The sequence below is a fragment of the Pogona vitticeps genome, chromosome 4, assembly GCF_051106095.1.
Source record: "Pogona vitticeps strain Pit_001003342236 chromosome 4, PviZW2.1, whole genome shotgun sequence".
NCBI lineage: Eukaryota > Metazoa > Chordata > Lepidosauria > Squamata > Agamidae > Pogona > Pogona vitticeps.
In genome coordinates this window covers 236,271,431-236,287,410 of record NC_135786.1, presented here as the reverse complement: position 1 = coordinate 236,287,410, position 15,980 = coordinate 236,271,431, and the positions used below count along the sequence as shown (strand labels likewise).

At 43.1% G+C, this 15,980-nt stretch overlaps 1 protein-coding gene across 7 annotated transcripts in view; it reads left to right on the top strand.

The window, feature by feature from the left end:
- Positions 1-15,980, top strand: part of TSNARE1 (t-SNARE domain containing 1) — a 434,224-nt gene that overhangs the window by 180,490 nt on the left and 237,754 nt on the right. For all 7 annotated transcript variants that reach the window (XR_013544395.1, XR_012087019.2, XM_078392020.1 and 4 more), the window contains exon 5: positions 9,606-9,696. Coding sequence is in view for 5 of the 7 variants with exons in the window: in XM_078392020.1 (XP_078248146.1) it covers positions 9,606-9,696 (91 nt within the window). In the remaining 2 variants the exon portion in view is untranslated. The remainder of the gene's footprint in view (positions 1-9,605; positions 9,697-15,980) is intronic.

Here is a 15,980-nt window from a genome sequence, read left to right as displayed (position 1 = left end):
GGCTACAGGCACCGCTCCCAGGTCCCCAATGTGGCTCCCCTTCAACCCTCCCAGAAGGTGGCAACTAGCCCTTTGGAATCACCTCCAAGTCCAGCTACCTTTGGCCCCCTCCCTGCTTACCTTTAAGAGGTTGCTCAAGAAACTTTTGGTGACCATCTGACATGAACTTGCCGTCTGCTCTGCCCGTCCAGTCGTGAGGTACCTCACTCGCTCTGTGATGCTGGAACCCCTTTGTTTCGGTCTTATATTTATTATTATCATCACTGTTCTTTGATTTATTGTTGTTCTTTATTTCCGCTTATTCATTGTTAACTGCCCAACATAATGTTTTGCACTAACCGGATGGTCTAAAAGCATAAGAAATGTCTAAATAAGAACCCTACACATCTCCCCAAAGACTCAAAAGTCCCATAAGATGGGAAATCACACCCTGCTTTGTCCTCTCCATACGATCCTCCAAGCCTCCTTGTCTCACTTTTTTTTTTTTTGCCAAGTAATATTTTTTGGGAGGGGTACCCAGTTTGGGAGGTATATTTGGAGAGTAGAGAGAGTGTAGTCTGCAGGCATAGGGGAAGGTAAAATGAGCCCCATATGCTCAGGAGTTTCCTATTCCTGGTGTAGAACAACACTGATTGGCACTTAGTCTGTACTCTCCTGACCTTGAGGGACTCCTTCCAGGTTGGTCCTTCCTGTTTCACTCCTAAACACTACATGCTTGATGTGTCTGAGACCCCACTTCTCTTCTGAGTGCCTCAATGACCACTGAATTGCAGCCAGCGCCTACATGCTGCTTTGCCATATCCTATGGCTGGATCTTCTATAGCAGTAGTTCCCAACCTTAGATTCCAGATGTTCTTGGACTACAATTCCCAGAAATTCTGGCCAACACTAGTGGTGAAGGCATCTGAGAGTTGCAGTCCAAGAACAGCTAGGGACTCAAAGTTGGGAACCACTGCTTTAGGGAATAGTTCTGGAAACTTTAGCAGTGAGTGTGTTAGACTTGCTCTTAGTTGTCTCAGCACTAAGGAAGTAGTAAATAGAAGCTAAAAAGGATTCATCTTGGAAAACTGTTAGATGCATGGTGGCTTCCTCTAAAGCAGTGGTTCCCAACCTTAGGTCTTTAGAGGTTCTTGAACCAAAACCCCCATAAATCCTGGCCAGCACAGCTAGTGGGGAAGTTTTCTGGGAGTTTCAGTCCAAGGCTACCTTGCGATCCAAGGTTGGGAGCCACTGCTGTAAAGGGCTAGAATTGTCATCAGTGAAATTCCTTTGTTCCTCTGGCCAATGTGACCTTGAAACTTTTACAGAGGTCAGGCTTTCCCTGGAGCCTTCTGCTGTCCAGGTGTCTCCTTTGCTACCTTGATGTCATTGACTCATGACAAAATGAGAGGTGAATAGATCAGCAATCGTTTGGGGGAGGCAAGAGAAACAAAACTGGGAAATCAATTTAAACACAGCTATAAAAGCATTATCCTCTAGAGAGCTCCCCTTACACCAGATCTACTTCCTTCTCCTCCGAGACCAAGACATTGCCTCCTGAGTGGGCGCCCGCCAGAATATGTTCCATTGCTTTCCTGCTTCCTAAAAGGATTAGTTAATGTTTGATGGTCAACCGCTCTCTCTCCAGAGCGGATCTCAGTCCAAAGACATGATGTTGTTGTTGTTTAGTCGTTAAGTCATGTCTTTGTGACCCCATGGACCAGAGCATGCCAGGCCCTCCTGTCTTCCACTCCCTCCCGGAGTTGGGTCAAAGTCATGTTGGTCACTTTGATGACCCTGTCCATCCATCTCGTCCTCTGTTGTCCCCTTCTCCTCTTGCCCTCACACTTTCCCAATATCAGCGTCTTTTCCAGGGAGTCTTCTCTTCTCATGAGATGGCCAAAGTATTAGAGCCTCAGCTTCAGGATCTGTCCTTCCAGTGAGCACTCAGGGTTGATTTCCTTCAGAACGGATAAGTTTGTTCTCCTTGCATTTCAGGGGACTCTCAAGAGCCTCCTCCAGTACCACAATTCATTAACCTCAAGGCAAAATCCGGAGCTGGAGTCCCGAAGGCAGCATGTGTCGTTCTGCCAACTCCTGCGACATTGCTGGAACCAGTTGTGTTGGCTCTTGCCTTTCCATTGGACCATTTCAGCAATGTGGAGAGGGGGGATCTGCTGCTTGGGTAACAGCCTATCCTCCATATTACCTTACCCGGGCTTCATGCTCTGGAGAGGACACTCCTCGATTCAGAGCATGTTACCATAGTCTCTCGAGACTGAAGGATGCCTATGCTATATTCTTTGGCGGTCAGCTTTCTTTATGGTCCAGCTCTCACTTCCATACATCACTACAGGAAAAAACATAGCTTTGTCTATGCGGACCTTTGTCAGCAAGGTGATGCCTTTGCTTTTTAAGATGCTGTCAAGGTTTGTCATCACTTTCCTCCCAAGAAGCAGGCATCTTTTAATTACGTGGCTGCTGTCACCATCTACAGTGATCATGGAGCCCAAGAAAGTAAAATCTGTCACTGCCTCCATATCTTCCCCTTCTGTTTGTCAGGAGGTGATGGGGCCGTTGGCCATGATTTTAGTTTTTTTGATGTTGAGCTTCAGACTGTTTTCTGTGCTCTCCTCTTTCATCCTCGTTCTTTAATTCCTCCTCACTTTCTGCCATCAGAGTGGTATCATCTGCATATCGGAGGTTGTTGATATTTCTTTCGACAAGCTTAATTCCAGATTGGGATTCCTCCAGTCCTGCCTTTCGCATGATAGATGATGCAAAATAGATGATACTCGGCTATAAAAAAACCCTAGAAGACCGAAGATCGAATGCTCATCCTCCCAGTGAAACCCTGGTCTTTGGTCCCTCCTTTACACCGAGCCACACCTCAGCCAAATCTCCTGACACCTTTTTTTGTTACCAGTATGCACAGTTAGCATAATTAGCGTGTGAGGCTTCACTCCTGGAGACCATTCATAAATCAGGCAGTAATTAGATTTAATTTACATTTGGCGCTCTTAAGATCTCCATTAAAAATGAGGGAACTTTTGGAAATTCACCTCTCACAGCATTTTATTTCAATACTGAACAGTAATAAGATATGTCAGTATTATTTTTATTATTAGCTTCCTGCCAAATCCTTCTCCCTATGGAATAGCAAGAAGTTAATTAAAGGGACATCTCCGGCAGAAGGAATTGAATTCCAAGAGATGTCATTCTGAGGTACTGCGAGAGAGATTCCTAATCTATGTATCTGGAGAGACACAGCAAGCAGCAACAGCATACGGAGGACGGAGCTGGGTTTGCAACCAAATTCCAGTTAATTCCGTATTTGCTTCTTTTTAAAATGTGTATGGCCCACCTTTGAGTGATGATTCCGATACAGTTTGCAAAGAGAGAAACAAAGGAGATTAACAAAAACGTGTGGAATTTTGATGACAACAACAACAATCACCACCCAACCCCCAAGTTAAAACTTGTATCTGTTATATAAAACTAGTCAATGTTTTTACAGTTTTGATTGACTGTGCCAGGTAATAATAATAATAATAATAATAATAATAATAATAATAATAATAATAATAATAATAATAATAATAATAATAATAATAATAATAATAATAATGATGATGATGATGATGATGATGATGATGATGATGATGATGATGATGATGATGATGATGATACAGTGGTGCCTCACTAGACAGTTACCCCCATGACAGTTTTTTCGCTAGACATTGACTTTTTCCGATCGCTATAGTGATTCGCAAAACAGTGATTCCTATGGGGGAATTTTGCTGGACAATGTTTGGTCCCTGCTTCGGAAACCAACAACAACAACAACAACAACAACAACAACAACAACAACAACAACAACAACAACAACAACAACAACAACAACAACAATAATAATAATAATAATAATAATAATAATAATAATAATAATAATAATAATAATAATAATAATAATAATAATAATAATAATAATAATAATAATAATAATAGATACCTCAGAAGCACTCTCGCGTTCCTTACTTCTGGGGGTGCCCTGGGAATTGTGTGCATCCTGCCCAAGGCCACCCAGGCTGGCTTGTTCTTCTCCCATGAGGCCCACTGGGGGATCAAACTCCCGACCGCTGGTTCCGCAGCCAGATTTCAAACCCACTGAGCTACCCAGCCAGCAAAAACTCTGCCATCAAGTCAGGGCGCCCCCCAGGAAAAAGGGAATAGTAAACCACTTCTGAGTACCTTCTCCTTAGGAAACCCTGAAAGACCTGCCATGGGTCAAAACTGACGATGGCCAGAAAAGAAACAGTGGTGTCCGTGGCGTTTACCCTGTGGCCCCTGCTGGTTTTTCCCTCACAAAGGCTCTCATGTTGCATTTTCATCTCGCTGCTTCTTTCAATCCACAGTTTAAATGAAGTATGTCAGAACACTTGTCTTGTGAACAGAAACAGAACTTACTTATTGGAGTGAAGCAGATTGAATAATAACAGGCGTCCTTCAAATACACATTACACATAAATCATGAACAGTTGTCTCAGTACGTACTTTTTTTTGTCTTGCTGTATCGTTACCCCCTTCTCTACCTGTTCTCCTAACCAGCCCTATCTACAGTATCTCAGTCTCTGTTCCCCCTCTCTCTGACTAACCAGCCCTATCTGACTCCTCCTTCTCCCGCCAAACCTCGTGTAGCTGCTGACTCCGCCTCTCCAGTCCTCTCATAGGTTCATGCAAATCAGCTCATGAATATGAATGGCATGAGTGACGTGGGCGATCATCACAGTGTCCTTGTACGAAATCCAAAGTCCAGTGGGATGGTTGTCACTAGACCTCTCAAACAATGTGTGGGGAAATGTTAGCTTTTGACTTGTGCCGGTTTTCATCACAATCCATACTCCGTGGTGCTCAGCCTGAAGAAGTTTGAAATCTAATGTTTCCCCCCAATTTTTGTACTGGTCTGAAGAGGGATAGTACTAAAGTCACACCCTTGACTTTAGATCTTGTAGATTGGTCATTATTGTTGCTTTCATGGATGACAGATCCACTTCTCCACGTGCTAAGGTTTATTTATTCTATTTATTTACTAAACTTATTTAAATACTGGCTTTCTCCCCATACAGGACCCAAAGTAGTTCACAACAAATAAAACTATAAAGCAGTTTCAAAATACTATATTAATACCATATCAAAAAATAGTTAAACCTATATTAAGATTAGAGATGGGCACAAATCATTGATTTAGCAGTTCGTGCTGGTTTGTTTGTCGGCCAACGGGTGTTTGGCACTTCAAAGCCCCACCTCCTCTGGTGGGCACCCACTCAGAGGCAGCGCGTGAAGGAGGCGGGGCAGGGAAGCCAGGCTGCCACCTCTGACTGGCTGGCTGCTGAAGGAGGCGGGCCTTTGAAACACTAAACACCTGTTTGGCTGATAAGCGAACCAGCTTGGCAGTTTGTGCCCATCTCTAATCAAGATTGAAAACCAACTTTAAAATCAATTTTAATGCATTTTTTTTAAATCTGAAAATTAAAAACCAGCATTCCTAAGACAACTTGATTCAGAAAAACTGGCCGCAAATAAAATTTATTTGTCTCTGAACTGCTGCAGGATTGTTCACGTTATCCGGAAAAAATAACGTCCAGGTTGTAGAGTGCATGAACGAGCAACCTTTGTTGCAAACGTTTTTTTTTCAGGCAGGCAATGTGATCCCAAGCCTGATAAATAGATATATGGGAGGGTAGTATTTACGAATTGTCATTTTCTAGGGTGGCCGGGGCATTTTGGTAGTCGAGAATGTGAGTTTTTTTATAATTTCAAATCCAGACTGGGAGAAGCTATCAGGGCTCTGAAAAAAGTGATGGGTTTATCTCTCTGATACCCTCTGGGTTCAATTGAGGTTCTTTATACCGCACTGTGATCCATCGTACTGTTACCTGAGTAAAGTGTGCTGCATGGCCGCTACGGCAGGAGAGATAGAATTGTTCAAACTGGATTTCCCCTACCGCCACTTAAAAAAAAAGATGAGCAATTAAATCGACAGGCACTCAAAAACAGTGCTGTAAACACTGAAAATATTAATGAAGACAAACGTTATGTGGGAGCCGAACAAAGTCCAGCACGCCGGGGTTTTAAGGGAACGATGCACCTTTAAGACCGGCCGTTTTCTACATTATCTTCTTTGATGCTTCGCCTGGCACAAAAAAGGCAGAAAGAAGGGCCCCTTGCCAGAGATGCTCAACTCAGTAATATGCCTCCGAAGCACTGCTCTGTGGCTGGAGAGATGTTGCCTTCATGGTATGCTAAGTTCTCATTTATAGCGCTGCTGGGTACTGTGCATAAAATCGCTTTGCCTTTCTCTTCCCCCCCCTTTTTTTTTTAATCACAGGCAGCTGCTCTACCTGGGCTCGCTCTTTCAAAACTCTGGGGAGTTCCCGTTGTAAACAGGTTCACGCCGCAGAGATTCCCTGTAGAAGGGAAGCCACCAAGCCTGCCTCTGCAAGGCGGCATGCATAATTCAGGCAAAACTAGCTGTCAAAGTGGTCCCTCCATGCTTTCTTGCTCCACATGGACAGTAATCTTGAGAGGCAGTTTTGATTTGGGAAGGCGATTGTTGCTGTGCTCACGTTCCTTTTGGCTTTGGGGGGGGGGAATGTATGTATGTATGTATGTATGTATGTATGTATGTATGTATGTATGTATGTATGTATGTATGTATGTATGTATGTATGTATGTATGTATGTATGTATGTATGTATGTATGTATGTATGTATGCATGCATGCATGCATGCATGCATGCATGTATGTATGTATGTATGTATGTATTTGTTCATTTGTTTGTTTGTTTGTTTATTTATTTATTTATTTGTACCCTGCCTTTCTCCTTTAAAAGGCGACTTACATCGATTAAAAGACAATATTTAAAGCTAATAGCAGTATACAAATGCTTAGAAGGATCAAACAACTGCCACACTAAAAGGTAAAGGTAAAGGTTCCCCTTGGCATTTAGTCCAGTCGTGTCCGACTCTAGGGCGCAGTGCTCATCCCCAACTCCAAGCCGTAGAGCCAGCGTTTGTCCAAAGACAGTTTCCGTGGTCACATGGCCAGCGCGACTAGACACGGAACGCCGTTTACCTTCCCACCATGGTGGTACCTGTTTATCGATTCACATTTTTGCATGCTTTCGAACTGCTAGGTTGGGACAAGCGATGGGGGCTCACTCCATCGCGTGGATTCGATCTTACAATTGCTGGGTTTCTAACCTTGCAGCACAGAAGCTTCTGTGGTTTAATCCCATGCCACACTAAAAACCAGTAAGCAAAAGCAACATCAAGAAAGACATTCAGAGTAAAGTAAATACGGTAAACATGGGGGTCAGGCTGGCCTCCTGTAGGAGAGAGTTCTACAGTCTGGGAAGAGTGACCGAGAAGGCCCTCTCCTGTGTCTCCATCAAACACACCTGTGAGGAGGGTGAGACCAAGAGACAGGCCTCCCCTGATTATTTCAATACCTCGGCAGTTCTCCAGCAAATGTCTTTGGCTTTCGTACTCCTGCCCTAGCTATGAGGAGAAGGAAAGGGTAGTGTCGGATCAGCAATTTCATGGGATCCAGTGGAATGGTCACTTCAAGCAGCAGAATACACAGGGTGGTAAATTCTCAGCTGCTACCCCACTATCAGTGGACATCTGTTGCTTTGGAAAATGAAGCCCACTCTAGAGGTTGCTGCAGCTGGGCTTCTGGAAGAAGTGCAAACAAAGTTAAGTATCTGCAGAGTCCGATCGCAGCAGCTAAAGATATGGCAGGAACAGTCTGCCTTACAAGGTTGCAGACACTTCAGGAATGGTATAGCCGTAGATTTCCTGCACTGGACTAGATCAGTGGTTCTCAAACTAGGGGTCCCCAGATGTTCTAGGACTGCAACTCCCAGAAATCCTGGCCAGCACAGCAATTGGTGAAGACTTCTGGGAATTGCAGTCCAAGAACATCTGGGAACCCCAGCTTGAGAACCACTGGACTAGATGACCTCAGAGAACCCATCTGTATCTGTGATTCAGCTGTCGATCAGAGACGGTGAATCTGGATAAAGTTTGGTGCTGAGACAGAAGCCTACACTGGAACAGCTCACAAGGATACAGAATACAGCACTGTCAACACAGTTAGAGGGTAATGCCTAACTCAATTCCCTCTGTTGTTGCTTCTTGCATATGATGTAGAGAGGTTTCTGCACATGTGTAAGCTACATGCACGAACAATGACACCACACAACAGCAGTAGCTTCTTGTCTTCAGACTCACCACCTGCATGGAGAAGGCAACAGCAGGGAGAATGGAGTTGTCATTGACCTGCATTGTCAATGCTGGATTCTGTAATGACTGAACAGGGGTCAATCTCAATGATCAAGGTTATGCCCCCTTCTTAGGCACATAGACCTCTATTCAAGGTAAGTGCCCCATTGGCTGGGGTCAAAGGGTATGTATAGCATCATGGGCCAAGCAGCTATCTCAGAGACTTGGCACCAGGTCCTTGTGGGTCAACCTGAAAGCATGAGCAAGTGAACAAGTAGGTTTTCCAGATATATAAAATAGTTTTTGATGTTCCCATAGTATTGATCGGAAGGCTCCCATTTCAGTATTTCGGGGCAGGGGGAGATAGTCCATGTGCTGTGTGCATCCGCCTAACAATGTCCCCCTTGGAGAAGATTTCTGCCAATGTTTATTTATATGACACTTGCTTTGTTATAACAAAGTTTTATCCCCTCTGGAGTTAACACTGCTTTTTAAGACAGTAACTTTGTACAAGCCAATGTTAGTCCCATTTATTGATCATGCCCAACGTAACCATGTCCAGTAAGCCAGTCTTTGATCAAACAGAGGACAGGACCGGTTCTGCGTTACTGTTCAATTTGTTAGCTGTACTATTTTATACTATGGGATCGTAATTGCTCCTGTCAATAGGTGTGGAAATAATTAGTTGCTTCCCTCTTGCCATGAGGGTGACCCCTCATTATAATGAAAGGTGGAAGAAGACTCTCTCTCGATATTGGGATGAACTCCTAATAGGGAAAGAGATAATGATGGAAAAAGCAAAAATAAAGTGAAAGGAGATAGATTGCTTTAAAAAGTGCATTCCATAATATACTTGAATTTGAAAATTCAGAATGATCATGATGGTGGTCGTGTGTTGACAATTATGAGATGACAATGGTCTGCGTGGTGATGACAATAACCATCAAATAAGTTTCTTATGTCTTGTTTTGCACAGAATCGCTTTGCTTCCCTTTCCTTTCATATAATAACTTTTAAGGAGGAAACAGTTGGATTCTGTATTTTACAGTAGGAAATTTGAAAAACTTGCAACCATTCTTAACTGCGTCCAAATGCCAAGCCATGTGTACACTTAAATTATTTGTGTTCAGAGAGGGGGGGGGATGGATAGAGAGAAGTGAGTCCTATATGTAGAAAGAACTACAGCATTGAAATGATTCTGCTTTAAAACATGATGATTCCAGTCTGGATGGGGGAGGTTCACACCTAAGTTTCCACATACACTTGGGGTGGAGGGTGCTTGGAAGTCACTTGGTCTGTTCTGCAGCAAACGTTGTCTTTGTTCTTTTTTTTAATTTAAGGCATACGACTCAACAGGAGACCAACAAAACCATCACAACATGCACAAACGCGATCCGGCAGCTGTCTGAGGTCATCAGAGGTTCTTCTCGGGTAAGCGACCTTTGAAATGGCTCCTGGTAAGATGCTTTGTGGTTCTCAGGGAAGGTCTCTAGATGCCTACGTAGAAGTGAGTCCTGTTGACTTTACTGGGGTTTACAGTTAAGGAACTACATATACGTGTGTAACCAGAAAGCTTTTGAAAGGAATTCCTGTTTTTTCTCTACCTGAAGAAAAGGTAGAATTTATTTATTTATTTATTTATTTATTTATTTATTTATTTATTTATTTATTTATTTATTTATCTATCTATCTATCTATCTATCTATCTATCTATCTATCTATCTATCTATCTATCTATCTATCTATCTATCTATCTATCTATCTATCTATTTATTTATTTATTTATTTATTTATTTATTTAATGCCCATTTGCCAGACACTCCGGGTGGTTTACAACCAGTAACACAAAGCAACAGAAAAGAGAATTTCTCTGTCTGAATATCCAGTGGCCTTCCTCAATTATAAAATTCTGGGAAAGTGCTTGTTCCATTAATGCATGTTTCTTTTTTTATTATTTGTTTATTGACTCTTGCTACATTTATATCATGACTTCCCTTCAAAGAGCTGAGGGGAATGTTGGGAAATGCTCCATGCTTTATCCTCACAACAGCCTTATGTGCTTTGAGGATTGACCCAAGATCATCCTGTGAACTTCATAGGGAAGTGAGGGATTTGAACCAAGGTCTCCTAAGTCATATTCCAACACCTTAACCACTGCAATACACAGGAATCGGCCGTCTGATGCTGAAGGTCACACGATGTGGCTTTAACTGTGCTGTGAACAATGCAGTCTTCAAAAGACACCATGAAAAACATACACAAATACTGTAATTCTGTAGTCTAAAATTCCTTCAGTTTAGGACTGGTTCACCTATTTTGAAGTCCCTGCTGTTAGGGACTTTCAGTCCTCAGTGAAAAGCATCCTGTTGTAACTGGGATGTCAAAATCATTGAAGGAGAGAATAAAGGAAGGAAGCAAGCTGGTGGGAGTTTTTCCTGCGCACTAAGGGTCGGGCAGTAGTTGATAGCACTAAGTTTTACCTGCCGTTCCTGGTTTAGATCCTGTTCTTTTCACTATTTGGACAAATACTTTAGAATATTTGGATACTAATCAAATCAATTTGAAGGTAATCAGACCAAAGTGAAGTAGCAGTATTTCCAAACTCCAACAATCCACAATGTACAGCTGTTAAAGCTGAGTGGTGCACAACTTTGACAAGAAAAAAAGGATCATTCAAAATAGGGTGATGGAGGAGAGTTTTATTCACACCATGGGTTACCTGGAAGAGAAATAAGTTGGTTTTTGAACAAATGGAGCCTGAACTCTCTAGAAAGAAAACCCAATGAACTGGGGTTGTCATACTTTGAGCACATCATGAGAAGAGAAGATTCACCCCAAGAGATAGCAGTTAGAGATGGGCACAAATAAGAAAAATGGCGATTCATTTTGGTTAATGATGGATCAAAGTCAATGAATCACAAATTACAATTTTACACTTTTTTCCTGACAAATTGATTTGTCAATTTTATTTTCCTTTAAAACCCAATACAATGGTCACCAAAGCACCTAGAGGCTCCAAAATCACCGAGAAGCTTCTACTGACTCTCCTCTACAGTCTTTCCAAGGTTGTGGAAGATTGGGTTTCCCCAAACCAGCTCGCTAAAGGGCACTTTCCTGGGGGAACCCACTTTGTGGGTGTATAACTTTACCAAAGTTTCACCAGACTTGGAGAGAATGTGGAGGAGTGTCAGAGGAAATTTCCCTGCAATTTTGATGGTGCCAGGCAGGCATTTTATAGCCAAACATATCGATAGATTTAAAAAAAAACTGTTAAGAATTCATGGATTTGTATTTGTTGGTGGCATTGATTTGTACAAATAGAAATTGACAAATCAGTGATTTTTGAACAAATTTGGTGATTTTTTTAACATTTGTACCCATCTCTAATCGCAATCCTGAAAAAAGTTGAAAAAAGTTGAAAAGAGCAGGAAAGCCAGACTGGGAAGGGATTTGCCAGCATGTAGTATCATAACAAAAGGGAAATTCAGAGATGTGGTCCCCTTTAAACAGTTTGAATTGGTGTAGTCCATTTCTACCAGCCCAGATCTCGATAATTTCATTTCGATTCCATTTTTACATGCATGCTGCCTTACTCTTTGAGGTTCTGCACTACAGCTATCACTTCCTTACACTTGCTGTTATAAGAAGGGACCACACTCCTAATAGTGTCTTAACAAATCCTCAATTTCTGGTTGACCCGGAACCCTATGAGAATCTGGCCAATTATAACAAATAAACAGCCTTTGGAAATGTGGTGGCCAGAATATGTATTCTGCCCATCCTCAGAAGCAGTAGGATTATTGAGTTACCTCATGAAAGCTGAGGTGAGATAAAGCTGAGGTAAGCCTTTTATCAAGATACAGAAAATTGGCTGTTATCCTACATCTTCTGTGATACAAATTGGGTCCAGTAGGGAAAGCAAATGAAGAGAAGCAAGAAGGAAGGAAGGAAGGAAGGAAGGAAGGAAGGAAGGAAGGAAGGAAGGAAGGAAGGAAGGAAGGAAGGAGCTGATGATGGGTGGAAGGAAGGAAGGAAGGAAGGAAGGAAGGAAGGAAGGAAGAAGCAGATGATGGATAAAAGGAAGGAAGGAAGGAAGGAAGGAAGGAAGGAAGGAAGGAAGGAAGGAAGGAAGGAAGGAAGGAAGGAAGGAAGGAAGGAAGGAAGGAAGGAAGGAAGGAAGGAAGGAAGGAAGGAAGGAAGGAAGGAAGGAAGGAAGGAAGGAAGGGTCTGCCACATTGATGCCATTGCTGTCAACCATGAGTATGTGGCAAAAGCTACAACTGGAACCAAACAGGATTGAGGAGAAATCCCGCCTAGAGTGGTCCGTTGGTCCAGATAGGCGGGGTATAAATCAAATAAATAAATAAATAAGTAAATATTAAAAACAAAGAGAAGCAACTTGAGTATGACCAATGAAAGAAAGCAATGTCATTTCTGGTTGGTCCAAAAAAAAAAAAAGCACCACACCCATTGCAGCTTTCTGCAAGTGATACATACACAATTCTGTTTTGTTTTTTAAGTCCGCAAAACAAACAGCCTCCATCGAAGTATGGAATTCACCTTGACCTAATGTCGGAATGTTAACACGTCTTTGGGTCTGAATCTCAAGTCCGAGTCTTTGGTCCCGAGTCCGAGTCCCAAGCCCAAAATTGGAGTCCCTATTAAAAGCAAGCTTTTTGTCTCAGTAAAAAGGGAGGTGTGGGCGGATTCTGAGTCATGAATCGAATCCGAGGCATTGGGGGAAATGGTATGACTTAAATCCAACTTGACAGCGAGTCTTGCAGCTTGAGTCCCCATCCTTGTGCCCTTGTGGGTCTTCAGAAATGTTGTGTCAGGATGAGGTGTAGGCCATTAAGATAGTGAAGGAAATATCCACCAGTAAACCCTGCTGTCTGTCCATCAGCTGGGAATGCAAGACACACACACACCCTTTGGGTTTCCCCTCAGGACAAGAGAGAGAGAGAGAGAGAGAGAGAGAAATTGACAGAGAGGAAGGTGTGCAAAGGGCTTCTTTTGGGGGGGAGAGGGAATGTACGATCCATGAACCCCAGTTTGGGAAAGCATCTCCCATAACCAAAGAATTTTGAACTAGAATATTGGAATTTAAAGATGGAGGCATTCGTATACGAATACTCCCCACACAGCCGGACTTAACGATGGTCTGGCTCCTGGGTCCAGACTGTCTTGTGTGTCCAGTGGCTGCGGTAGCCTCAGTCTGCCTTCCCAGAGCAATTCCAGGCAGGGGGAGGGAGGACGACTCTCCCTGCACGGCTGCGGAGTGCCTAGACGAGCGTGAAGAGAGTGGCGCTCCAGGAGCAATTGGAAGGCGGACCGAGGCTGCCACCGCTGCCGCATGTGTGAATGGACGGTCTGGCCCCTGGGGTCAGACCTCATTAAGTCCAGATTTGCGGGGGTATTCATATTTGTAAGAAAAAAAAAACATTAATCTTTATTTCCAGTAAGGTGGCAGTATTTGTATTCGTATACAAATACGAATAACGCCATCTCTACTGGAAATACTTGCCAAATTCGACTAATGCCACCAAATGAAAGCAAACTTCCAGCCTCTGGTTGAGGTGTTTTTCCATGACTATTTCTGTCAACTCATGATCCCAGTTAACAGAGATTTAGCTTTGCTCTCAAAAACAACTTAATAATTAAAACTGGAGTTTGGATCTACGTTTCTCAGCTGTGATTAATAGAAACCATCCATCGGGGGGATCAATCAATAGACCCTTTGGCTGTCTGGTTTGGTTTGGTTTCTTCTTGTTACATTTGGATATTGATTTCTCGATGACACCTGAAGAGTGCAAATAAATATATATATATATATATATATATATACATATAATACACTCTCTAAATAAAATGAAACTGGACTGTGCAGTTCTATTCAAAAGTAAGTCCAGCTGAATTGATTGAGACTTACTCCAAGGTAAATGTGTAGGGTGGTAGATTTTCTGAGCAAAATATGAGCTTTTGATTAGCAAATTATCCTTTTAAAAAATCTTACTCCAGCACCAGATAATGTTTCTTTGCTTCTTCCTCCTGCTTTAGTGTGGTTTTTTAAGTATTGCTCTTCCTCCCTCCCTCCCTCCCTCCCTCCCTCCCTCCCTCCCTCCCTTCCTTCCTTCCTTCCTTCCTTCCTTCCTTCCTTCCTTCCTTCCTTCCTTCCTTCCTTCCTTCCTTCCTTCCTTCCTTCCTTCCTTCCTTCTCTCTCTTTTCCCCCCTTCTTCCAATATTTTACCCTGACTTTCTCCTCTAAAAAAAAAAAGCCCAATGCAGCTTACATCATTAAAGAGAAATATTTAAAAGCTAAAAACAGTAGGTATACAAACAATTGGGCAAGTATTACAATAATAAAATCGATACAAAAACACTGTCAAAACACCAGGGCACAACAGTCCCTTTTAAACCCCACTGACACCACCAGCCATTAAGAGAAAGCTTGCCTGAAGAGAAAGGTCTCTGCCTGTTTGCGGAAGGACAGCAAAGACGGGGCCAAGGTGGCCTCCAGTGGGAGGGAGTTCCACAGTCTGGAAGCAGCAACAGAGAATCCCTCTTCTGTGTCCCCACCAAAATTCACCTGTGAAGGTCGTGGGACCGAGAGAAAGGCCTTCTCCTTCTCTTTTTAAGGATCAGAAGGGACGGGACATTGTTCTAGGACTGTAGAGAGCAGCGTTTGAATCCCCATTGGGCCATGGAATCTCGCTGGGAGTCTGGACAGTGAAACTACTCCTTAAATAGCTCCTTAAAAGCCCTAGTAGGGTCGCTGTAAGTCGGTTCCGACTTCATGACCCTTACGCAATCCCCAGCGGGATAAGGCCCTTTCATAATAGTAAAGGATGATGTGAACTGTGGTCCAGCAGTGCCTGCGGATGCAGTTTTAAACACGAAAGACTATAGGATCCCGAAGGAATTTCAGTCCTCCTGTCTATTTGGAAATGCTAGCAAAGCATGTTTAAAGATATTCCTGCAACCTCTTCAAGACCTTAATATGGACAAGATGTGACATGGAATAACTACTGTGAAATTGGAACTACCCTTTGGAATTGGGACAGAGACGTGACAGAATGAGTTTTTTGTTTGGCTGAGAATGCTGCTCACCTGCCCCTTGGGATTGGATTCATTCTTGGTGTTGCCTGGAATAAAGGAGAGAAATGAAATACTTGCATTGCCCTGCTTTTCCTCAAACATGAGTTTTAATAGTAGTGTTAGAACTGCAGAGTTGGAAGGGACCCTCTGGATCATGGTGTCCGGCCCCTGCCAAGGAGGCACCTCTGGGGAATTGAACTCCCAACCTCTGGCCCGGCAGCTGGATAACTAAACCTTTTGACTTACCCAGTTCCCATGCATTCAGCGGGTCCACTCGGATGAAAACTAACCATTGGGTTAAGCCCAAATGCACTTATTTCCAGAGGTGGGGAAAAGTTTGCACTCTGTAATGTTTCTGCCCTTGTAGTTAAGGAGAACCCATTGCAGGGATGTGGTGGCGCTGCGGGTTAAACCGCAGAAGCCTCTGTGCTGCAAGGTCAGAAGAGCTGCAGTCATAAGATCGAATCCACGCGATGGAGTGAGCTCCCGTCGCTTGTCCCAGCTCCTGCCAACCTAGCCGTTTGAAAGGATGTAAAAATGCGAGTCGATAAATAGGTGAGAAGGTAATGGCGTTCCATGTCTAGTCATGCTAGCCACGTGACCACGGAAACGGTCTTTGG